The 24,958-nt window shown below is 38.1% G+C and overlaps 1 protein-coding gene across 1 annotated transcript; it reads left to right on the plus strand.

Moving 5' to 3' along the window:
- The first annotated feature begins 1,124 nt into the window (after positions 1-1,124).
- LOC111660837 (myosin heavy chain, fast skeletal muscle-like) lies at positions 1,125-23,624 on the plus strand. The gene is made up of 44 exons (XM_023414246.2): positions 1,125-1,180; positions 2,827-2,907; positions 4,284-4,367; positions 8,609-8,785; positions 8,885-8,921; positions 9,090-9,300; positions 9,398-9,541; positions 9,703-9,859; positions 10,062-10,089; positions 10,212-10,326; positions 10,415-10,507; positions 10,593-10,656; positions 10,755-10,853; positions 10,946-11,049; positions 11,285-11,423; positions 12,038-12,156; positions 12,260-12,409; positions 12,496-12,666; positions 12,761-13,067; positions 13,509-13,582; positions 14,171-14,258; positions 14,482-14,599; positions 14,683-14,806; positions 14,898-15,034; positions 16,243-16,498; positions 16,594-16,836; positions 16,929-17,105; positions 17,275-17,420; positions 17,504-17,594; positions 18,079-18,468; positions 18,632-18,758; positions 18,880-18,998; positions 19,109-19,305; positions 19,393-19,576; positions 19,658-19,823; positions 20,120-20,244; positions 20,365-20,673; positions 20,772-20,975; positions 21,059-21,184; positions 21,722-21,892; positions 22,167-22,271; positions 22,960-23,055; positions 23,242-23,373; positions 23,512-23,624. The coding sequence occupies exons 6-44, from the start codon at positions 9,097-9,099 to the stop codon at positions 23,530-23,532; spliced, it is 5,820 nt and encodes a 1,939-aa protein (XP_023270014.1). The 5' UTR covers positions 1,125-1,180; positions 2,827-2,907; positions 4,284-4,367; positions 8,609-8,785; positions 8,885-8,921; positions 9,090-9,096; the 3' UTR covers positions 23,533-23,624.
- The last annotated feature ends 1,334 nt before the right edge of the window (positions 23,625-24,958 follow it).

The raw sequence follows: 24,958 nt of genomic DNA on the forward strand, positions 1-24,958 counted from the left end.
GCGTGATCAGAGCCTATCACAAGTGTCTTGCTGTATTTGGTCATGTTGCCTGGCACTATGCTTGTGCGTTAGTTATTACTTCTGGCTGTAACGTTACACAGTTTATGAGATGTCTTCGATGTCAGATCATTGGCTGGCTCTGAATTTGTTGGGAATTGAGGTTTTTATAAATATTTATTCCTTTGCTCAAAGAAAGAAGTAGGCTGTTGATGTCTTTAGCATTGTTGTCTGAAAATGTGAGCATGAAAGCAACATTTTGAAATTATGATGCATACTACTGTGTATGCAAATGGGCTACAGATGTGAAGTTGTTTTAGTTCTTGCTCAAGGTTAAGTCAGTAGTTACAGTCCAAAGGTGTGACTAACACATCTTTATAATGCTCTCTGGCACAACAGTAACCCCTTGCTATGCTTTGGAGAAGCTTTAAAAAGTCACTGATATACTGTTTCAGAGTCCTTACAAGTCAGAAATTATTAAAAAACAAAATGAGTGCCAATGAGCTTTAAAGAAAGGGAAAGATTGCCAAGGGATGATTTCTCACAACAGTGCCAACAGCTGTTCTTATTCTTGCTCTTAAGAGGTACACAAGGGAGACTGAGACAATCCTTAAATGTAGAGCAACTGAGTGATGGATCCCAGCTCCACTTCCTTTATGTTTCACTGTTCATCTCGCCATGAAGGTTTTTTTATACATGTCAAAGTTCAGCATGTGTCTCTCTGGATTCATTTCTAAGCTGTTTTGTCCATTAAATGTCTACAGCAAGTGAAGAGACAGAGGATGCTGTCAAAATGACAAGTGTACTTGTGTACCAGACATACTTGCCAAGAACGTGGGAAACAGCCGGTACGAATTTGAAAGTGTGGGTAGAGCGCCATTAGGCACTGTTTCCATTGGAAAGAGGATCTTCTTACGGCAATGAATAAGAAGAAGAAATTCTAAAGTGGTTACCACCAAGATATAATGAGCCTCTGTCTTCAGTTAGCGTGTGTTACACGATTCCTGCTATGAAATCTTCCGTCTTATTAGGGCAAAACTCAAATATAGCACAAGGCTTGTGTTGATGCTGTAGCCAAATGCCACATGCTCAAGAGGCTTATTGTGTTTTTATGGCCTTTGATCTTTGTCTGTCACTTTCTTCATTTGTCAAGCAGCAACTGTGCTTCGGATAACAAACCAAGGTGGGTGTTGAGTAACATTCCAGTTTACTGGCTGGCCACAAAGAGCATGGATATACATTTACAGTAACAGTAGCATGCATGTTTAACATTGTCAGTATATGTATTTTTAGTTTATTTCAAATTTTTTGTATGTTTGTGAAGTGTATGATGATGCATTCTGCATTATTGTATTATAATTTTTAAAGGTAAATTTCTGCAGAAAAGGTTTGGTGTACTACACTAGTAGTTATGTGCAAACACTAATTGCCTTTGGGCTGACTCTTAGAAATGATTTACAAGATTGACTATATGTTGTGGTACGACAGTCATTTACACTATTTGTAAGTGTTCGTATGGTTATTTTATGATTACAGATTTGAACATTTTCAAACTTCTCAGCCCCTGTGTGTTTGTCTCGATGTGCATGTGAAGCTCATTAACCCTGCAGCCTCAGCTGCAGGGTCGTCAACAATCTCCAGAATGAGTTTCTCATCTATGTCTTTATGGAAACTGCTCTCTTCATATGTCTTGAACATTGTAATATCGTCTTGTAATCTTCCAATGCATGTTCACAATAAGCTGTACTCATACTGCTCCATGAACCAGTGACTGCAATTGTTGTCATTTTGGAGAAAGTCAGAACATTTTGTTTGTGACAAGGTTTAGTGTGTTGGTTAAAGTTAGCTCTCAGTGTGAGATTTTGGCCCTGGCTGCTTGTCCTTGCTTTAGAGTTCCTGAGATTGTGGTGGGAGAGGTGAGGGTGACTGTGGATCTTTCTTCAGCAGTCTATTGGACATCCACTCTATGTTGGAAGCTACTGACTTCATGTAGAAGAAAATTGTCATAATCACCAAATAATTTATGTTTAAAATACACTGTGAGTGGCCTTTCTGTGATATTGATAAGTTATTTGAAACCTTTGTGCAGTAACATGAAACAAACTTTTCTATATCTATACCTTGAACTACTGACAGCGTGTGCACAGCTTTGTTTACCATTCTGCAATCTTGGCTGAAGACCAAGGGTGACTGGGCCTTTTCTGTTAGGGCCCCCACTCTTTGGAACAGCCTCCCCTGAGGAAGTTAGACTAGCGAGCTCCTTATTCTCTTTTAAATCCCTCTTAAAGACACATTTTTGTAGGTGTGCTTTCTCAGGTCTAATGGTCTGAATTTACTGACTAATGTCTTGAATCTATTATTATACTAAATAATTCTCCTGATTCTTATTTTATCTATTAATTCAATAACTTTGGAATGTTCTTTCTCATTTTTACTCATTGTTTAAAAAAAAAATTGTTTATTGTTATTTTTCGTCCTCAGTTTTTATCTTGTCATATAAAGCATTTTCTAACTGTGTTTTGAAAGGCGCTACATGACTGTCACATTGATGTGGTGGTGGGGGTCAGTGGCATCTTCTAAACACCAGAGGGAGCCTCAAGTTGCAATGGTGTAAACATGCTACTTATATTACCAGCTTCTCTATCATCATCCTCTGGTCCACTAACATACCTCATCAACTCACACTGAGTGGCGTTAGATAGTATGTTTATCAGTCTAAAATCGTTTATTATCATATTTATATATAGATGTGTGTGTGTGGGTGGGTATGTATGTATGCATTTTTCTTCTTTTTTTTTTACGTTTTCCTGTCTATTTGTTTCTATACAGGGTCACAGAGGTACGTTGAAGTCTATCCCACCATGTATTGGACAGAAGGCAGGAAAACACCCTGTATGGTCCTAAAATATGGTATGACACATTTACACATCTAGATTTTTAAACCATCACTTGTGATTTATGTTTAGAAGTTTTAGTACATACATGTCAGCTCTTCAGTGTGTGTGCCTTTGCCTGCTCTTTGTTTCTATGTTTTGATTTTGTGAGAGTTCTGAACCCACTGGTTTTGCACACATGCATTGGTCTTAGAAATATGGAGATAAAAGATGAAATTCAGTTAATTGCTTTGCTATATAAACTCTCATTGGTTGTAATTGCTAAGTCATTACTTCATAACTGTATTATGTTTATGTTTACTTTGCCATCTTTACCTAGTGCCCTAGGAAAAGATTTGACACTCCCCTCATAAAATTTTGCAGGAAGATGTTTATAGTTTGAGTACATTTTAAAATTTCCAGTTTATTTCAGAATTACAAAGGATAGACACAACAATGTATACACTCATGTCTGCTTACTATATACAGTATATAACTGTATAAGCCTTGTTTAACTAGCCTTTCCTGTTTTGGCATTTTTAAAGACATGTTTTTATTATCTACCCAAATTCCAGTAGGTTTTCTTCGCAGTGTTCCTTAACCTCCTTTTCCATCATTCTCCCTTATTGCATGTGAAAATAATGATATTATACTGCGCAGTTTATTCTCTTTCATATATAGTTAATACCACTCAAGAGATACTGATATACGTATTTCTACTACCTGATTGCGTAGTTGGTTTATTACAGCGATTTCTTATACATAGTTTGAGGGAATAAAATCTGCCTTCTTTATTGTCCTATTTGTGATTTCATATGTCATGAAGCACTGTAGTTCACAGAGAACTGAAATTTAAGCTTATTTAAATGAATATTGAACAGCTATTACATTACACTATCGGTTGAAATGTGCAAGTGACACTAGCATAGCCAGTTGCAGAGTTCTAGTACAGGACAGCTATGTGTCACCTACTTTATGCAGCTGATTTATTACACCCTGTGCAGAGATTAAAATATTATTCACAGATCCACTCAGGCATCAGTAACTTATCTGTCCCAAGGGACCAATACTGAGCATTGCAGTTATGTCTTTGTTAGATGGGTGCTACTGGGATTTAGTGTTGTACTTCCTTAAAGTTAGAAAACTCACAAGAGACAAATAAAAGTAGAATGGTCAAAATTAAAGCAGCAGATGCCAAGATATCCTGACTTTTAGCTCATAGTATGGTTCTAAGCTACATTTCCCATCATGCAGCTCAATAGCATCTTTAGACAGACTTAGTAAACCATTTTGTTCCCATGTTATTAGCTGCTTCTACAGCCACTACATCCTGTTTCATTTCCAATCCAGAAAACCAGAAAACTAACTAACCAAACCAACAAACTGATGCTGTATTATTCCTCATCTACACAGGAAGTGGAAGAAGAAGAAGGAGAGGAAGAAAGAAGCTAATGGATGCTAAATGAGAGAAACGTCAAAGAAAAGTTTAACAGCACTGTAGGTACAAAACTAACTATTTGTTTTATAAAATTAATTCCCATTAATTTATCTAAGGGACATGTACTTCCCCCAGAACACAGTTGGAAACAATGATAAAAGGGGAGGAAAATAATACAAACAATTCTCAAAAAACCTACCCTTATTTGCTTTGGGGTGCATGACTCACAGAATGAACAAGTTAATTGTTCTTCTTTTCGTCTGTGTAATTAAAAGTATTCCTAGATTAAAAAGATTTGGGAATAAAGTGATATGGGAAGGCTCATTAAGAAATATACAAGCATGCAAAGTTAACTAAAAGACTGGATACTGGTCTGTATACCAGTGTAAAGAACCACTCACCTTTGGGGAACAAAAATAATCAGAATTACAAAAATGTCAACATAGGAATGAATATATTACTAAATATAAAATAGAAACGTGCAAAATGCAGGGAAATCCACAAACTGTTACAAACATTTAAACAATAAAAATTATACATGGTCATGAAATTGATATTGTATATTAACTAACCAGTTGCCTCTAAGCAAATTGGTTTGAAATGCCCTTTTTTATTATGGGCCTATTGAATATGTAACACTTGTCTGAATTTAATTAAAATTAAATCTTAGATTTTGTTAAAATGAATTGATGGATGGGGTGACTGCTGAAAATGTCCAGACAGGTGACAAATTGAAGAAAAAACCAACATAAACTGTTTCATCAAGAGGCTCTGTGAAAAGTCAAGTTTTTTCTTGAGATTAATCTAAAAAAAATATTAGTAGTTTTGTTGAAATGCACCACTCCCAAAGAAAGGATCATAAATCAGTAATCAGACTTACCAAATCAATTCATAGTCATTCACTGACAGCATCACGCACTAACGCATCTCGGTTCAGGGAGGTCTAGAACGAGCTGGGAAGTTGAAGGGATGACCTGGCATTCCTGTTTCTCAGTTCAGCAAACTAAACAAAAAACATTTATTGCAAAAATGCACTTACAGACTGTATTTACATTTCAAGTCATGCTGATTTTATGAAATGTTATGTCAACAGGGATTTTACCTTCACCTCATCTCCACACTTACCTGAGTATGATCTCTTGAAATTTTATGGAATCCACAAACGTGCATCATCCATGCAAATCATATTTCATAATTTTCTTTTTGTAAAAAGATGATATACAGTAGAGGACACCCAGAAATGCATGAAGTAATTTAACTATCAAGGGCTACTTGTTACTATGTGCCGGCGACAGTTATGGCCGGAGGCATTATGTTTTCAGGTTGTCCATCCATCCGTACGTACATACCATTCTCCTGAACCCTAAGTAACGCCTTGAGGGAATCGCTTCAAATTTGGTACAAAAGTTCACTTGGAGTCAAGAATGAACTGATTTGATTTTGGTGGTCATAGGTCAAGGTCACAGGTCATACACTAATTATGACACAATTTTACACAAATGTCTAATGGGATAAAATGATGAAGTGATGATATTATCCAAACGGTCAAAGGTCAACTTCACTGTGAAATCAGAATGTTCTGCAAAAACACTTCTGGCCATTATTCAGCGCTGTAACTCAGGAAGGGGAGATTGTAACCATATTTCCTGCAACTTGACTGGTTGGTGGAAGCATACAACTCTGAGTCAGTAATTCTAGTTTGATACTGATTGTATCAATATGATACAATTATTGTTAAGTAGTTTTCAGTACACCATGCCAATTAATCTACTGCATACTGGTATGCAAGTACTGAGATTTGAATATTTCTTTATGCAGTTAAATGTGTAGAATATTAGACCAACAAACTGAGAAGGAAAAGGGGAAAGTTACTTGGCTACAATTGATGTCCCTATCTTAAAAACAGTTCAAGCTTCAAGCATTCACTCTCAGGCCAGATCAGGGAGTTCAGCGTGCTCCATCACTGCATCACATATCAACAAAAAGCCATTACTGTATGTTGAATACTTTTATAAAGTGTGGCTGTATCATTTTACAATGTCAGTATCATTCTGACTTTGATGAGATGAAGACTGATGGTATAATTTTCATTTATGATGCAGTCTCCACATAAACGGCAAACAGCAAATTAATCAATAAATAAAATCATGCCTGTTGTCACAGTTATAACCTTTACAGGTAACAACTTCAATACTATGTCCCATACTTATAAATGAAAACAGTACCATAATAAGTACAGGATATTTCACAGGTGTAAACAGAAAGGCCCACTTGGTACATGTATTTTAATTATTCGACTTACCTGAACTTGCTGCCTTCAGTAAAACAAACGTAGTCATAACTTTTTGGTGTCGACTCAAGAAAAACACAAAGAAAAGTGCCATTGTATATCTTTCTTTTCCTCGCTCCCTTTCTCTCCTAACTAATTTGAATTTCTCTCTCACACAAGAGTAAATGGTAACACAAACCATACACACAAACAAAATCCTCAGTGTGCTGCGTAACACCTGCACAGAGATGTCTTATTTATCACACTCAAGGGAGTATTTGGTGAGTTCAGAAATGTCTTGGCCACCCTGAAGACTTGACAGTGTTTACAGAAAACCAACAGGTGGTCTATTATCTGAAGAAGTTGTTAATTGTTTCATTTAAACAAATATTTGCAGTTGATTATTTGTTCTACTTGTTATTTATTAATACATAAGATACAATTGAAAACCTATAAATGAAGCAATTCAGAAAATAGAGCATTCTGTAAGTGCCAGTATAGAGAATTATATAGGCTATGTTTTTGTGTGGGTCATGTGAAATTACAGCAGCTGCACTGGTCAGATAACTCTGGATCTCATATGTACATATGAGCTTCTCAGGGTCTTAATTATCTAGAATAGAGCAAAATCTTTTACCAGCTTTCCCTACCTCATCTTCTCTTGGTTGCTGAATAACATACGTTAATAGCACAATATCTTTTACAGTACTGGCACAACACAACACGACCTATTCCACACAACTAAACTAAAAAAAAAATCAAGAAGAAAAATTATCATGTGTTAATTTAGTTGTTCTTACATATTTTGATCTCTATATGTTTACTTTATCCCCCCAGGAACATATACTCTGGATGTAAATGATGATGTATATTAATAGTCATGTTGAAAAAAGTTGAATTTTCCTAAAAACGTTTTGGTTTTTAAAGATTACATTTAGTCTGACTGAAATGTGCAAAGCACTTAGGTTCATCTGATCACTGCTAGCATTGTGTTCCACTAGCACACAGCACGCTGCAACCACCAATAGTTAAGAAAGATAAGAGATAAGATATTCCTTTATTAGTCCCACAGTTGGGAAATTTGCAGTAAAGCTAATTTCTTTATATTCTAACTATATTAGCTTTGAATGCAAAGAACCACACAGTTACACATACCTCATTTCGCAGACAATTAAAGCATACATATTTGCAGCATCAGAGGCTCCTGCAGGAATTAAACCATGACCAGTGACCCATAAAACTCATCAAACTAAAGAGGAAGAGAACCAACAACAAACCTCTGTTGTGTCTACTTACCACGATACAAAACTAAATTCAACTGGATTAGATTATGACCTAGTCACAATACTGTTAGTCTGAGCCAGGAATACGGAGCTTCACAGCGTACACATTTTTCTTAGGTGCTTAGTAATAGGATGCTGAAATACATCTGACATGTAATTAACTGAAGCGTTCAATGCATTTGTAAACAATTGCAATAAGTAAGGCTTGGATATTTTTGAGCTGGAGGCTATATTTGCTTTAAGTCCTAATAAGACTGGAAAGAAATGCCAGACATATTGAATGTCACCTTTTATTGCAACTGAATCACACCACAAGAGAATACTTTTCACAGCATCCTAGGTGTCATCTTTCTTTGGGGAGAAAGCACAACAGTATAATGGACCATAATGGATCTTAAATTAGCTTCAACTAAACACTTGAGCCTCTGCTCAAGAGATGTTTGAAACAATGTCAAATGTGTCTTTGCAGATGGAGACCAAAATCCTGTCAAAATGAATATGTGGTGCACATTCACAAAGATTTTGAGTAACAGCTTAATTCCTAATTTTCATTTATATAAGATATAAAATAAAATATTTCTTGAAATACATTATATACCATTTATTCCTTCTAGTAGAACCACTGTGCACAAAGTATGGCATGTTTACATGTTAAAATGCATAGTCAAAGCCTACTGGTTAGTTTTTGGACAAGACTTAATGATTTTGATCTGGGGTTTAGCTCAATGTTTGTTTTTGTATTATGTAGGATAAGGTGACACCAGTGGCGATGATGAGATTGGGCAGCTATCTCATACCATTCTTCTTAGACAAGCTCAGTGACCTTAACAGGAGGGCTGCTCCTGCATGGTGGCCAGCGATTTCAGTATAAAAGCGGCGCTCCCAGGCTCCACCAAAGTTTTGGACTGATAGGCTGCCAGAGGAGGTAAGTCCTCTATCACGCTTTAACTGTGATCTGTGGTTTATTCATTAATCTGCTTTGTGAGTTTTTTGTCTACTTCTAATTTGAATTTGACTTTTGTAGTATCCACACAGCAACTGCATCACTTGGCATCAAAAAGGTAAATGAGATTCATGTGACTTAAATGAAAAAAAAAAAAAAAAATCAAATAAAAAATGTATTAATAAGCCATGCACTTTTTTATTTTATAGAAACCAATCTTAAATTATCTTTCTCTCAAATAAAAATATTAATAGTAGTAGTAGTAATTCTTATTTTTTTTCAACAGACGCACCATGAGTGGGGACCCAGAAATGGAGTGTTTTGGCCCGGCAGCCATATACCTCCGGAAACCTGAAAGGGAGAGAATAGAGGCTCAAAACACTCCCTTTGATGCCAAAACAGCCTACTTTGTGACTGAGCCTGCTGAAATGTATGTGAAGGGTAAAGTAGTGAAGAAGGAGGGTGGCAAAGCCACCGTGGAAATTAAGGGTGGGAAGGTATGTAGATGCAATGACACAAGTGAAAGTAATGACTACATATTCTCATGATGATGCTGACACTTTCAGTACTAATCTTACTTTGTTTTGGGGGCAGACTCTAACTGTAAAGGATGATGACATCTTCCCCATGAACCCTCCAAAGTTCGACAAGATTGAGGACATGGCCATGATGACCCACCTCAGTGAGCCGTCTGTGCTGTATAACCTCAAAGAGCGCTATGCAGCATGGATGATCTATGTAAGACCAGTTTAAATACTGTAGATAGATAGATAGATATATAGATAGATATATAGATAGATAGATAGATAGATAGATAGATAGATAGATAGATAGATAGATAGATAGATATTGTAAACATGGAGGTCACACTATATTTAAATATCCTCTTCTTAAAACAGACCTACTCAGGGCTGTTCTGCGTCACTGTGAACCCCTACAAGTGGCTCCCAGTGTATGATGCAGTGGTTGTAGCAGGATACAGAGGGAAAAAGAGGATTGAGGCTCCACCCCACATCTTCTCCATCTCTGACAATGCCTATCAGTTCATGCTCCAAGGTATTAATCATTTTATAAGCCGCTCTTTCAGAGAAACCAACCTTTGAAAATTATACAGTGTTTTAGATTGTTGTAATCGGTAAACTTGCAACCTATGGGCACACCCTGACTGCTGTAATATAAAATATCATATAGTCTCACTGTTCATGATAAATGGATGCAATAATACAGCATAAGTGTTCAAACTGCATTCTCTCAACAGATCGTGAAAATCAGTCAATCCTGATTACGTAAGTCAACACTAAAGAGAGCAAATTTTGACTAATATAACTTAGACTGATTATTTCTGTACTATTATTACTACTATTATGTCTGACTTACACTAACAAATGTGTCATATAATTAATTCTAGTGGAGAATCCGGTGCAGGAAAGACTGTCAACACCAAACGTGTCATCCAGTACTTTGCGACAATCGCAGTGGCTTCAGGAAAAAAAGCTGCTGAGCAAGTTGCTGGAAAAATGCAGGTAAATAATGTAATATACTGTACATGATGATATTTATGAAAATGAATATAAGAAAATACTAAGACACACCATGGAACATCATTTTCAGGGGTCGCTGGAGGATCAGATCATTGCAGCTAACCCACTGCTGGAGGCTTATGGAAATGCCAAAACTGTGAGGAATGACAACTCATCCCGCTTTGTAAGTGTTTGCTAACCTGAGTCTTTTCGCACAATATCAGTTTTTAAGAAGTAATAATCCTAATTCATAGTTTTCTTTTGAATAGGGTAAATTTATCAGAATCCACTTCGGAACAACTGGGAAGTTGGCCTCAGCAGACATTGAAACATGTAAGGCTAGATGTGGCACAGCACACAAACCTTAGTTTGTTCTCGTACCCTCTGTTCGTTGAGCAGAACTGACCGGTGTCTAACTGTGTGATTGACAGATCTGCTGGAGAAGTCTCGAGTGACGTTCCAGCTGTCTGCTGAGAGGAGCTACCACATCTTCTATCAGATCATGACAGGCCACAAACCTGAGCTGATAGGTGAGCAATTTAGCCATACAATATATACATTTATCGAATAAATGCGTGCTTTACCTGAATCTGTATAATGAAATAAAATCCATATTTTTCAGAGGGTCTCCTCATCACCACCAACCCTTACGACTTTCCCATGGTCAGTCATGGTGAAATCACTGTCAAAAGTATCGATGACATAGAAGAATTCATCGCCACTGATGTGAGTAGACACGCTGCAAAATCAGAAAGATTAAAAGTTACACTAACTTTAAAGGGATTAAATATCACACCTGATGTAAGGATTTCTTAGATTATGTCAATGATGGTGTGTTTTAGCAACTGATAACTCACAATGAACAAGTAAACCTTTCTGTGTAACGAAGGGTTTCTTACTGGAGATGACCTGAGAGGAACAGTTTTCAACAGATCTGTTTTTTTGATGATTCATTCTACAGACTGCCATTGACATCCTGGGCTTCACATCAGAGGAGAAGATGAGCATTTACAAGCTGACTGGAGCTGTGATGCATCATGGAAACATGAAGTTCAAGCAAAAGCAGCGTGAAGAGCAGGCTGAGCCTGATGGCACTGAGGGTAAATGAGTAAAATTTCTTAATATTATAGTTGGAGCAATTTATTTTTTACCAATATCCTGTATTCTTTTTAACTGTGTCCTATAATCAGAGATCCAGTTTCACACATACAGTAGTGTTTGTATATTCATTTATGTTTCTACTATTGAGAATAGTTGCATTGTAAAAGTTAGGGTGTCTAGAGTGTTTCAGGGTTTCTTGGCTGAAGGCCAGGTAATGAAATCAGGTAACTGGAGGGAGATCAGAGTGGACCTGCTGGTCCTTTGCACTGAAAGAAGCCAGTTAAAGATACCTCCCAGATGCTTTTCTAAGTAATGTCCTCTGAGCACACTCAACTGGCAGTAGACCCTCGGGCAGACCGAGAACATGCTGGATGCCTGGGATTGGCTCAGGATTCCCCAGGAGCAGCCTGAGGATTTGGCAATGTCGATGATGTCACTGCTACTCTGCTTAGCTTGAAGTCACTGTGGCCTTGATCCACCTAAGCAGCACAGGCTGAATGGATGGATTTTGTAAAAATACTGTAGATTCTCATACCATCACCAATCACCTTTGTAACTTGGAAACATCTTTTAGCAATATGTGTTAATCTTTGTGGTTTCTGTTTTTTATCAGAGGCTGATAAAATCGCCTACCTCATGGGTCTGAACTCTGCTGATATGCTCAAGGCACTGTGTTACCCAAGGGTCAAGGTCGGCAATGAAATGGTGGTTAAAGGTCAAACTGTGCCACAGGTAATTTACATACAGATATTAGTCTAGGAACATAAATGTATTAATTAATATGAAAATACCACTTGTCTTGCATAACCAGAACTCCAACTCTTTCCATCTTTAGGTGCATAATTCCGTCATGGCTCTCTCCAAGTCTGTCTATGAGAAAATGTTCTTGTGGATGGTCGTCAGAATCAATGAGATGCTGGATACCAAGCAGCCCAGAAACTTCTTCATCGGTGTCTTAGACATTGCTGGGTTTGAAATCTTTGATGTAAGTTAACTACACACAGCACTTGTTCGTGCAGAGTGCAGCAGCACAATTAACGTTTGGCCATTTATCATCTTTCTTATTTCAAGTTCAACAGCTTGGAGCAGCTGTGCATCAACTTCACCAATGAAAAACTGCAACAGTTTTTCAACCACCACATGTTTGTCCTGGAGCAAGAAGAGTACAAGAAAGAGGGAATTGAATGGGAGTTCATTGACTTTGGCATGGATTTGGCTGCCTGCATTGAGCTTATTGAGAAGGTACTACAGAAGAGATTTTCAATAATGAAGAAAAATGTATTTTCTCCACCATAATATGGCAGTGCAGAATTTCATTTTGTTTAATTATCAACAGCCAATGGGCATTTTCTCCATCCTTGAAGAAGAGTGCATGTTCCCCAAGGCAACAGACATGACCTTCAAGAACAAAATGTACGACCAGCATCTTGGGAAAAGTGCCCCCTTCCAGAAACCAAAACCTGCCAAAGGCAAAGCTGAGGCCCACTTCTCTCTGGTGCACTATGCTGGCACTGTTGATTACAATGTCCTTGGCTGGCTGGACAAGAACAAGGATCCCCTGAACGACTCAGTGGTTCAGCTCTACCAGAAGTCTTCAGTCAAACTGCTGGGTCACCTCTATGCAGCACATGCCGGATCAGACGGTAGTGTTTTTTCATGCTCACATATACAAGCAGAATTCCCAATAAAGCTGTTCTTAATTACATGTTTTTTCTGTTTCTGTTGTCAGACAACAGAACAAGTTTGAAATAGTGACTCAAAAGGCCTATTAAGACTGCATGTTAACTTCTACGTTATTTCCAAGCTGCTGCTCTACACGGCTAAAATCTTGATTTTAAAAAAGCAACATCACATCAACAAACACATAAATTAAAGACATAGACTGTGCTGTGATTTCAGCTGTATGCACTTGTGAAATGATCGCTCAGAGAGAAAGTTAAAAGCACAGCGCTCAGCCTCTTTCTGGGATCCACAATAGTTTTCAACTTCTGTGTTTCCTAAAAAGTGATTGAATGACCATCATACTTACCAAAGTGCAAAATGAGGATGTAAAATAAAAATAAAACTGTAAATGCTTTTTACAGATGCTAAAGGTGGAAAGAAGGGTGGTGGCAAGAAGAAGGGTGGTTCCTTCCAGACGGTGTCGGCTCTCTTCAGGGTAATTTTTATTTTTACAAATATGTTTTATACTCACTTTTCAATAGTAACACATATGATTGTGTGTAAACAGTGCACAGGGTTGTTCATAGTCGGAGATCCTAATGCCAAGCATTACACAAGGAACATGACTATAGAACATCTGTGACTTGTTAATACCAGAGATTTGTAGCAGGCCTTCTTCGTTACCTAAATGCACATTGCTGCAAATGAAGGTGTTGTATTAATTAGGAAGACTGTCCAACATGGGTGGTCTGGATTCATTCAGATTTCTAAAACATTTATTAACATAATTACATAATTATTTATTAAAAACACAAATTCTTTGAGGTAAAACAAAAAACTATACAAACAAAAACATATTTCAGTTGTGATATATATAAGTTCAGATATACCACCAAACTTTTTAACCTTTACAAATTAAAACTTCAATGTTAAGCTCATTTATCCGCCAACATTTGTATTTTTTGTGCTGTGGGGTTATGTTATCTAAAGGTTATGAAACATGTTGGGTAATGTAGTCATGTTAATGTTTTATGTAATTGTTTGGGAAAGAAATTCAAATTCAAAATGTTTTGTCTGTCACCAGGAAAACCTGGGGAAGCTGATGACCAACTTAAGGAGCACGCACCCACATTTTGTGCGCTGTTTAATTCCCAATGAATCAAAAACACCAGGTAGGTCCAAAAAAGTCACGTCTACTAACAAAAGTGTACACTGTACACGAATAGCATGCAAGTCTCATTTCCTCAACACAGCTCCTATGAGAGAGGTCTTCATGCAGTTTTATAATCATCTCATGAGCCCATAACTCATTGGAATACTTATTAATTCATTCACCTACGGTATGATTAGCTTGTCAGACCCATAGTCGCCTAAACAGTACTCTTACTATTTAAGGTCTTATGGAGAACTTCCTGGTCATCCACCAGCTGAGGTGTAACGGTGTGCTGGAAGGCATCAGGATCTGCAGGAAAGGTTTCCCCAGCAGAATCCTCTATGGTGACTTCAAGCAGAGGTACAGTAGCTACTTAGGTACCCGTTAGTCGACATATGATGATTCTGCTTTCTAGATGATCTGATTCAAGTCAATCCTTTCAGATACAAAGTATTGAATGCTAGTGTCATCCCTGAGGGGCAATTCATTGACAACAAGAAGGCCTCAGAGAAACTACTGGAATCCATAAGCGTGGACAAATCACAGTACAGATTTGGCCATACCAAGGTAAATAAAGAGACTCAATTACAATCATGAAACGGTAAAATAAATTTTAATTTTTTTTTGGTTAAGTCATTGCCATTGTATCGATGGATAGGTATTCTTCAAGGCTGGACTACTGGGTACACTTGAGGAGATGAGAGATGAAAAACTGGTCGCGCTGGTCACAATGACTCAGGCTCTCTGCAGGGGTTTCCTCATGAGACGAGAATTTGTCAAGATGATGGCAAGAAGGTTGGTTTATGATTTTATATTATAAATAAGCTGTCATGTAGAGCATTTGAAAAAAAATGAAATGAAATTTTTGATAGGCTATTAAAAATATTTCTTATATACATATATGGGATGATACAGTTTTCAAGATACTGTACGTGGTTTACATAATGTAGTGCAGGTTATGGTAGTTGTTGCAGCAGCATATTGTTCAGACTTTCCTATAAATATAATTGTCAGTGCAATTACTGGAGGACTGGCTTGCTGTTGACTCTGACCTGGTGTTTTTATGGATATGTGGGGTTGCTTCAAAGTGGTTGCTCCTAGCTAATATTCAGTACAGTCAGTACTGTGGCAGTGATGGAAAAAGCATATGTCTGACATCCTAATGAGATCCAGGGAGACAGAGGAGCCGCTCCAATAGCATTACAGAGCATAAGAATGGATGACATGAATCATTTTGGACAGATTTCTTACTAAAATCTCCATAGGTATTGCACATGATGATACTTAAGCTTTTATAATTTTGATTCGTTACTTAACACATGGTTCATTCAGCAGCATAGCAAGTGCAAGCTACTGGTTATCTCTTTGGCATCGGATTAGCCCGCCACGTGTCATTACCTCTTTGTTTTCAGTCACCGAGTTTGAGCTCTGTAGTGTAGGGACAAGGGACTCCCAGGGAAAAAGGTTACTTGCTGGACCAAAGATATCTGGATATTGAACACAGTTAATTAACACCAGACAGTTGTGTGTGAAGCTGTGGAATATCAGAGACTCAGAAGAAAAGAATTTTTGTCTTTATTAATTTGTTGTCAGGGAGGGCAAGTTTATTTAGGCAGCACCATTCAGACACAATGCAGTTAAAAGTGTGTATAAAGTAGACCACATGATCTCTTTCCTACGGTGGAGATCAGAGAGGAGGTGGATAAACTGGGGTTGCCAGTTCTTAGGGTTCATATGTGGTGCACTGTTTGATGTCTCTTCCTTTATTGACTAGGAGCTCCTCAGCTAAGGCTTGGTCCCTGAGGTCAATAACACTGTAACATGTTTCCACTGTGTTATATTGTTAAGCCCATAAACTGTATTTCTAGCCTCAATAATGGAAGTAAGGGCTGATACTGCTGCAGTAAGAAAAAGTCTCACTCAACTGTCTTTAATATGTGCATGTATATTCTATAAAACCAAACAAGAGAAGAAACCTTTCTTTTTTTGTCTTGTATCACCAGAGAGGCAATTTATTCCATCCAGTACAACATCCGCTCATTCATGAATGTCAAAACCTGGCCATGGATGAAGCTGTACTTCAGAATAAAGCCTCTGCTGAAGAGTGCAGAGACTGAGAAAGAGATGGCCCAAATGAAAGAGGACTTTGAAAGGACCAAAGAGGAGCTAGCAAAGGCCCTGGCCAAGAAGAAAGAACTGGAGGAGAAGATGGTTTCTCTCCTGCAGGAGAAGAATGACTTGCATCTGCAAGTTCAGTCTGTAAGTTAAGTAGAAAGAGGAAATGTGTTACTTCTGAGATCCTGGGTTTTACAGTTGACTAAATGTTATTTTATTGTATTTCATTGTAAATCTAGGAAAGTGAAAACCTCGCTGATGCTGAGGAAAGGTGTGAGGGGCTCATTAAAGCAAAAATCCAGCTTGAGGCCAAAGTCAAAGAGACGGCTGAGAGGCTGGAGGATGAGGAGGAAATCAACGCTGAGTTGACTGCAAAGAAGAGGAAGCTGGAGGATGAGTGCTCTGAGTTGAAGAAGGACATTGATGACCTGGAGCTCACCCTGGCGAAGGTGGAAAAGGAGAAACACGCCACTGAGAACAAGGTGACAGTCATAATTTCAGTTTATTCAACTGTGTGCATTTTAAATATACTTTGATCAAATATTAAAAAATGTAATTTATTAAAACTCTTTAGGTTAAAAACCTGGTTGAGGAAATGACTGCTCAAGATGAGACCATTGTCAAGTTGACCAAAGAGAAGAAAGCCCTCCAGGAGGCCCATCAGCAGGTCCTTGATGATCTGCAGGCAGAGGAAGACAAAGTCAACACTCTGACAAAGGCCAAGACCAAGCTGGAGCAGCAAGTGGATGATGTGAGTTTATATATGTGTTTGAAGAAAATGTTTCTGTATTAAATGTGCGTTTTGGATGCAAATAATTAAAACTGACAGTTTAGATAATTTGTGCATGCTTGCAGATACTGAGACTGGTTGAAATATTTCCATTGATACTCATTACGCTACTGTATGTGTGACTGCCTAGCTCGAAGGTTCCTTGGAACAGGAGAGGAAGCTCCGTATGGATCTTGAGCGAGTGAAAAGGAAGCTTGAAGGAGATCTGAAACTGGCCCATGAATCCATAATGGATCTGGAGAACGACAAGCAGCAGTCTGAGGAGAAAATAAAGAAGTGTGTAAAGATGGGAATTTAAATTATGACCCCCAAAATTTCTAAAATCAAGTGTTCAGCTAACATTGTTTTTCTTATTAAAGGAGGGACTTTGAGATCAGCCAGCTTCTCAGCAAGATAGAAGATGAACAGGGAATTAGTGTTCAGCTTCATAAGAAAATCAAGGAATTGCAGGTAATGTGTAAATATCAGTTTGGACTTTGTGGAGGCAAATTTTGTTGAACGTTTGTTAGTGATGGTGACTGATGGATGGACAATGTAATTCAGGTGCAGTTATTTTACACTCACTAAAATTATTAAAAAAATCTTGCAACCTTTTTGGTGCATTTACATCTTTATAAATAAGCCGTTTGAAAAATTCGAACAAACACTTAGGATTGGTGAGAAGAAAACAGTATTTTTCTTTAAAAAAAAAAATCATAACCTTATCAGTATAAACTTCAGTTGGGACTTTGAAGTGTCCTGTGGTTTACTGTCAGAACAGAAAGGCTGTTTATTTTCTCTGTATTATGAGTAATTGTCTCGTTTTTCAATAATATGATTTACGATTTGGTCAGAGACCCAAAAAGCAACTTCAGACGTACTGTCACTCAAAGTAATGAACATTTGAAGTAAGGGTTCAGCTTGCAGCACACTTAAACATGACTTTACATCACAGGCTCGCATTGAGGAGCTGGAGGAGGAGATTGAGGCTGAGAGGGCTGCTCGAGCCAAGGTAGAGAAGCAGAGGTCTGATCTCTCCAGGGAACTTGAGGAGATCAGCGAGAGGCTCGAAGAAGCTGGTGGAGCAACATCTGTACAGATTGAGATGAACAAGAAGCGCGAGGCAGAGTTTCAGAAGCTGCGTCGTGATCTTGAAGAATCCACCCTGCAGCACGAGGCCACCTCGGCAGCTCTGCGCAAGAAGCAGGCTGACAGTGTGGCAGAGCTGGGAGAACAGATCGATAACCTCCAGAGAGTCAAACAGAAGCTGGAGAAAGAGAAAAGTGAATTCAAGATGGAGATCGATGACCTCAGCAGCAATATGGAGTCTATCGCCAAATCAAAAGTAAAATCTACAAGTGATTCTTTTAATAAAAGAATAATAATTACAGTAATTCAAGCTTTATATTTTGTACAGAAGTATTATGACTATGGTGGACTTTACTACAGATTTTAGTATGTATGTTGTATATTGTTGTATATTGTAAGTATGTTGTTTATGTCTCTAGGGTAACTTGGAGAAAATGTGCCGTTCTCTTGAGGATCAACTAAGTGAACTGAAGACCAAGAATGAAGAGCATATGCGTCAGTTAAATGAAATTAATGTTCAGAGATCAAGACTTATGACTGAAAATGGTGAGTGCAGCATCTGGGATTTAAGATAAAAACAGAACCTGCAATGTTTCACAAAACAATAGAGCAACACAAATCACTAAATAAAGACGCTGAGGAAATTATTTTGTTTGATTCCAATCAGGGGAAGTTGGTCGTCAGTTGGAGGAAAAGGAGTCTCTTGTTTCACAGCTTACAAGGGGCAAACAGGCTTATATTCATCAGATTGAGGAGCTCAAAAGGCACCTCGAGGAAGAAGTCAAGGTACTGCATCACACTCTTGCTGAATGCAGCTACAAATGCCCATGTTTATTTCTTAGTAATGATGATAATGTAAAAATATGTGCGATAAATTTGCATCATATGATCATTAGGCCAAGAACGCCCTGGCTCATTCTGTTCAGTCATCCCGTCATGACTGCGACCTGCTCAGAGAGCAATATGAGGAGGAGCAGGAGGCCAAGGCTGAGCTGCAGCGTGCACTGTCCAAGGCCAACAGCGAGGTGGCTCAGTGGAGAACCAAATACGAGACTGATGCCATCCAGCGCACTGAGGAGCTGGAGGAGGCTAAGTAATGGACAGTCCTGAAGTCACACTGTTTCCACCTGCATTGATTCTGTAAATGATCATTAAACCTGTTTACTGTACGTTCTAACAGGAAGAAGCTTGCCCAGCGTCTTCAGGATGCTGAGGAGTCCATCGAGGCTGTGAACGCAAAATGTGCCTCTCTGGAAAAGACGAAGCAGAGACTGCAGGGTGAAGTGGAGGACCTGATGATCGATGTGGAGAGAGCTAATGCTCTAGCTGCTAACCTCGACAAGAAGCAAAGGAACTTTGACAAGGTTAGATATTTATTGTATAAACTTGGTTTTTATTATATACATGAGGCAACAAAAACATTCACTTGTTTGTTGTACTTTCAGGTTCTGGCTGAGTGGAAGCAGAAGTATGAGGAGAGCCAGGCAGAGCTGGAGGGAGCTCAGAAGGAGGCTCGCTCAATGAGTACTGAGCTGTTCAAGATGAAGAACTCCTATGAAGAAACTCTGGACCACTTGGAGACCCTGAAAAGGGAGAACAAGAACCTGCAACGTAAGACGATAAATCCTGCATGTGATTGTTGACATTACTTTGAAAAAGATATTTTAATAAATATATGACACATTCAAGATGAAGGATAAACAATTTACACCATATGGAAAATTAATGTAAGTTCAATTGTTTTGCAAACATTGTTTGGGCTTTAATGGCAGGCCTGATCTTACTGGAGAAAATGAGATAAAGAATTGAAGAAATACTCTAATTACAACACTAAACTAAACACAAATAATTATTACTGTATTAATGTATTACATTAATATATTTGTTTTATTTTTCTTTTCCAACAGAGGAAATCACTGATTTGACTGAACATATTGGTGAATCAGGAAAGACAATTCATGAACTGGAGAAGGGGAAAAAGATAGCAGAAAATGAGAAAGCAGAAATCCAAACTGCCTTAGAGGAAGCGGAGGTATTTAAAACGACATATTTGCAAAGTACAAACACAGACAGGGAACTCAGTAACTACAACAATTGCAACCAATCCTTAATACTTAAATTCTGAAAATGTTCTTACATTTCATTTTTTTAGGCTACACTGGAGCATGAAGAATCAAAGATACTGCGTGTCCAGCTGGAGCTCACCCAGATGAAAAATGAAATTGACAGGAAACTTGCAGAGAAGGACGAGGAGATTGATCAGATCAAGAGGAACAGCCAGAGAGTGATTGAGACCATGCAGAGCACGCTGGACGCTGAAATCAGGAGCAGAAATGATGCCCTGAGAATCAAGAAGAAGATGGAGGGAGACCTCAATGAGATGGAGATTCAGCTGAGCCATGCCAACCGCCAGGCAGCTGAAGCCCAGAAACAGCTGAGAAACGTGCAAGGACAACTCAAGGTTGGGCATAAATCTGCATAACCACATAAATATGCTTCAAAACACAGCTACATGAGAGATGTAAACATATGTAAACTGAGGAATTGTCTTAAATTCAGGACACTCTACTGCACCTTGATGAAGCCATTAGAAGTCAGGAAGACATGAAAGAGCAGGTTGCCATGGTGGAGCGCAGGAACAACCTGATGCTGGCTGAGATTGAGGAGCTGAGAGTTGCACTGGAGCAGACGGAGAGAGGCCGCAAAGTGGCTGAACAGGAACTGGTTGATGCCAGCGAGCGTGTGGGACTGCTGCACTCTCAGGTGTTATGACTGTATTTTAGAGTATTTTTAAAATATTGGACACTTTTGTAAATGTGAAAATCCCACTGTATATTTTCTTTTAGAACACAAATCTCATCAACACCAAGAAGAAGCTGGAGGCTGACCTTATCCAGATCCAAGGTGAAGTGGAAGATGCTGTTCAGGAAGCAAGAAATGCTGAAGAAAAGGCCAAGAAGGCCATCACTGATGTGAGCTCTGTTTTAGTATTTTAGCATGTAGTTAGTGCTTCGTTCAAAACCCAGCCACTTATACGGTTACATGTGAGACATTCCAGTAGTTACTTTGGAGCAGCAGTAGTACCATGGTTTTTGAAAGGATGAGTAAATGAAATGGATGACTAATTTTAAATTAAGTAAAATATACAAGGTTTGTCATGAAAAAACTCTTTCAGACAGCCATTGACAGCTTATTTGATGTCTAAAAAAACAATAGCCATACATACATCCTAGCAGCGGTCAGTGGCGATTGGTTACATAACAGCTGAAATGTTTCAGACTTACAGCTGACAATCACAGGTAGGGTAGGACAGAAGATCAAACAAAATATGACATAAGCCTTTATGAACATTATAATTGCTTTATAACTTAAAGTACATGCTTGTTGCCTTATATTTACAGCTGAACACTGTATCCTGTTGCAGTTTACCCTTTTGTTTTGCATTTGACTTACAAATTAGGCCGTACTATTGATCATTCTGCTCATTGGCATTTTTAATGATTGATTAGGCTGCCATGATGGCAGAAGAGTTGAAGAAAGAGCAGGACACCAGCAGTCATTTGGAGAGGATGAAGAAGAACCTGGAGGTGACAGTGAAGGACCTGCAGCACCGTCTGGATGAGGCTGAGAATCTGGCCATGAAGGGCGGCAAGAAGCAGCTCCAGAAGCTAGAGGCTAGGGTAAGTCTACAACATATTTCTTTTGTGTTGTGGCTCTATATCCCTGTACTTTTTGAAATACAATTGAATTGAGGACTTTCAGTTTTAGGGTATTCATATCCAACTCTGATGAGGATTATATGGATGCGAATGTCCCCAAAAAACTGCATATGTTCATTTATATTGGACTATTTTCAGATGTAACAAATCTTTTGACTTAAGAATACACATTACAGTTACATCATATGACTTTGCTGTTTGAACGCTGATGAAATCTGGACTTCTTGTTGTTAAGGTTCGAGAGCTCGAGTCTGAAGTCGAGGCTGAGCAGAAGCGTGGAGCTGAAGCTGTGAAAGCCGTCCGTAAATATGAACGCAGAGTGAAGGAAATGACTTACCAGGTACGGAGAACCAAAACATAAATCTTATATATAGTACACCTGAAAATGTAATTAAACAAATCAACTCAATATTATTATTTTAATTTCTTTCTGTAATTTGTGTTTCTAAAAACAAAATGGATGTACATTGTGTTTCAAACCCCTAGAGGGCATGAATCACCATCATATGGCTGAAGCTCCAACACTGCTTGACATACTGAGGTGATATAGAGTAGACCACAGCTAAAAATAAAAACTCTACAATTCCTGCTATAAATACATCCAGTTATGTGCTTATATTAGGATGCCACATGTGTGACATTTATAGAGGTGTTCCACAGATTTTCACTATGAAAAACTGGAAAGAGGAGGAACTGTTGAATGTACACTCACAGACTACTTGATTGACAGAGATGACAGTGTCTGTGCAGCACTGAAGGATCCTCTTTTCACATTCTGCAAGTGTTGAAAGCGACGGTATGCAGATTTATCTGCTGTCTTGCATTGAATCATATCTTCGATATGTGTAGCGTGTGCCGTTGTGCTCTTGTCAAAGTTTCTGAAATGCCTTCACTTCATTGTGGAAGATGTACATAAGAATGTGCTGTGTGCTCTCAAGTGGTTTTAAAGATATTCATGAAACAATAGGGGATGACGGACCTCCCTGTAGTTTTAGTCTCAGTTATATTATACTGTGCACTACCTCTAGGCTGAGGAGGACAAGAAGAATATCGCCCGACTTCAGGATCTGGTGGACAAGCTGCAACTCAAAGTGAAATCCTACAAGAGGCAGTCTGAGGAAGCTGTGAGTGTGAAATATTTGACACATGCAGTCCAAATATGTGTTACTCTACTAACACCTTTACTTCAAGTGTGCTTAACACCAGACGACTGACAGCATGATGCAGGCTGATTTATTGCGCGTGTGGCTTTTTATTTCATACAACCGGCAAGATGGTTCAGGGTAACACTGTAACTTAATGCTTTCCAGGAGGAGCAGGCCAACACTCACCTGTCCAGGTACAGGAAGGTTCAGCATGAGCTGGAGGAGGCTCAGGAGCGTGCTGACATCGCTGAGTCTCAAGTCAACAAGCTGAGAGCCAAGAGTCGTGAAATCGTCAGGGTATATTGATTCATTCAGCCATCATTACATTTTCTGATATAATAATTATGATACAAGAAACTTCGGTATCTTAACAGAATATTTTAACAATGTCCTTTGACAAGTAACTTCTCTCTGTCTCTTTGTATTGATTTAAAGGGAAAGGACGCTGAAGAATGAGCATCAGTCTAGACGAGACACAGCACAAGAAATCATACAATATGATCTTTTTGTCGAGTGTTTAACAAGAAATAAATCTACAAGCAATTGACTGTCTTTGCCTCTCTTAATTCTTGATTCAAATTATATAATACAAACATAGTTCAAATACAATGGTGATACCCTTTAACTTAGAGCTTGTAAAGAGATTGACAATTTTATCCAAATCAGGCAGCTTCTCAACTATAGCGACTAAACTGTCTGGAGTATTTCAATTATTTATTACAATATAATCCATTAGAAAACGATTTCAACAACTGCATACAGAGATACATATATCAAAGCCACTAAGTGCTCCTTAAGTACACAAAATTATAAATGAATACATGATTATGCATTATAAACTACAGCTCAGCTCATGCATTTACATAAGACAATTTAAAAGTACGTTCCGAGACAGAAAATAATCGGAACTTTTGAATCATAATGTAAATCCAAGAACTTACAGTAACACTGGACTTCAACTGTGATCCTGAGTGTTGTATTTTGTGTCTAAATGTGGCCAGTGTAACTTCATCATTCATTCAAGTAACACGGTTGTTAACATGGTTGTCAACTGTCGCCTGTTATCATGTCAAAGTCATCTGGGTCACAATAACTGCAAATCGTTGCCAAGTGGTGATAATGTTCCCGTCAACCTAGTGACCTTACAGTTTTTCTATACGCTTCAACACAAATGTTGCGACGTGTCGGAATGGGGTCTTGTGATGAAAATAAACCTAATAGTCGACCTCAACACACACTGATACCTCTGCTCGTGCTGCAGCATAAGCAGTGACGTCTCCGCTTATGGTTTTGATACTGTATAAATGAACATCGATCATAAATCAGTTTATAGGCGATTTATCTTTTCTGAATGCGCAATAAGATGCAAGGGAATGTAAAGAAATACAGCATTTTTGGTTTAATAATAATGAAAATAAAATCTTACTTGAGACTTGACACCAGAATTCTGACTTAAGAAACTAATCGTACTGTGGATCTACAGTCTAGTAGCTGCTTGTAATAACGTTAAAAAACAATCCTTAATAATCTGACATAAGGAATCCAAATCCTCCTATTGTTGTTTTTAAATACCTACTCCTTTATTATCTCTGACTGTGTTAGTCCATTTTTGGTAATTATATTTCACATCCAATACTGGATTGAATGATCTTCTGCAGCAATGTGATAAGTATCTTGATTTGTCAGGTATTTAAATCACTTAAGACAAAAACAATCTTTCCAGTTTGTTCAGTCTGTCTTTAAAGTATTTCTTAATGAAATTTTCATAAAATGTACTTAATCTATATAGTTTATTTATACTGCAATAAAAGAATACATTGACATGATTTTATCCCTGTTTCGAGATTCAGTTAACAACTTAACAAGTTTAATGGCTTTGTAT

The sequence above is a fragment of the Seriola lalandi genome, unplaced genomic scaffold (genome assembly GCF_002814215.2).
Source record: "Seriola lalandi dorsalis isolate HSWRI2012SDOR001 ecotype SW California unplaced genomic scaffold, Sedor1 jcf7180002054522, whole genome shotgun sequence".
Lineage (NCBI taxonomy): Eukaryota > Metazoa > Chordata > Actinopteri > Carangiformes > Carangidae > Seriola > Seriola lalandi.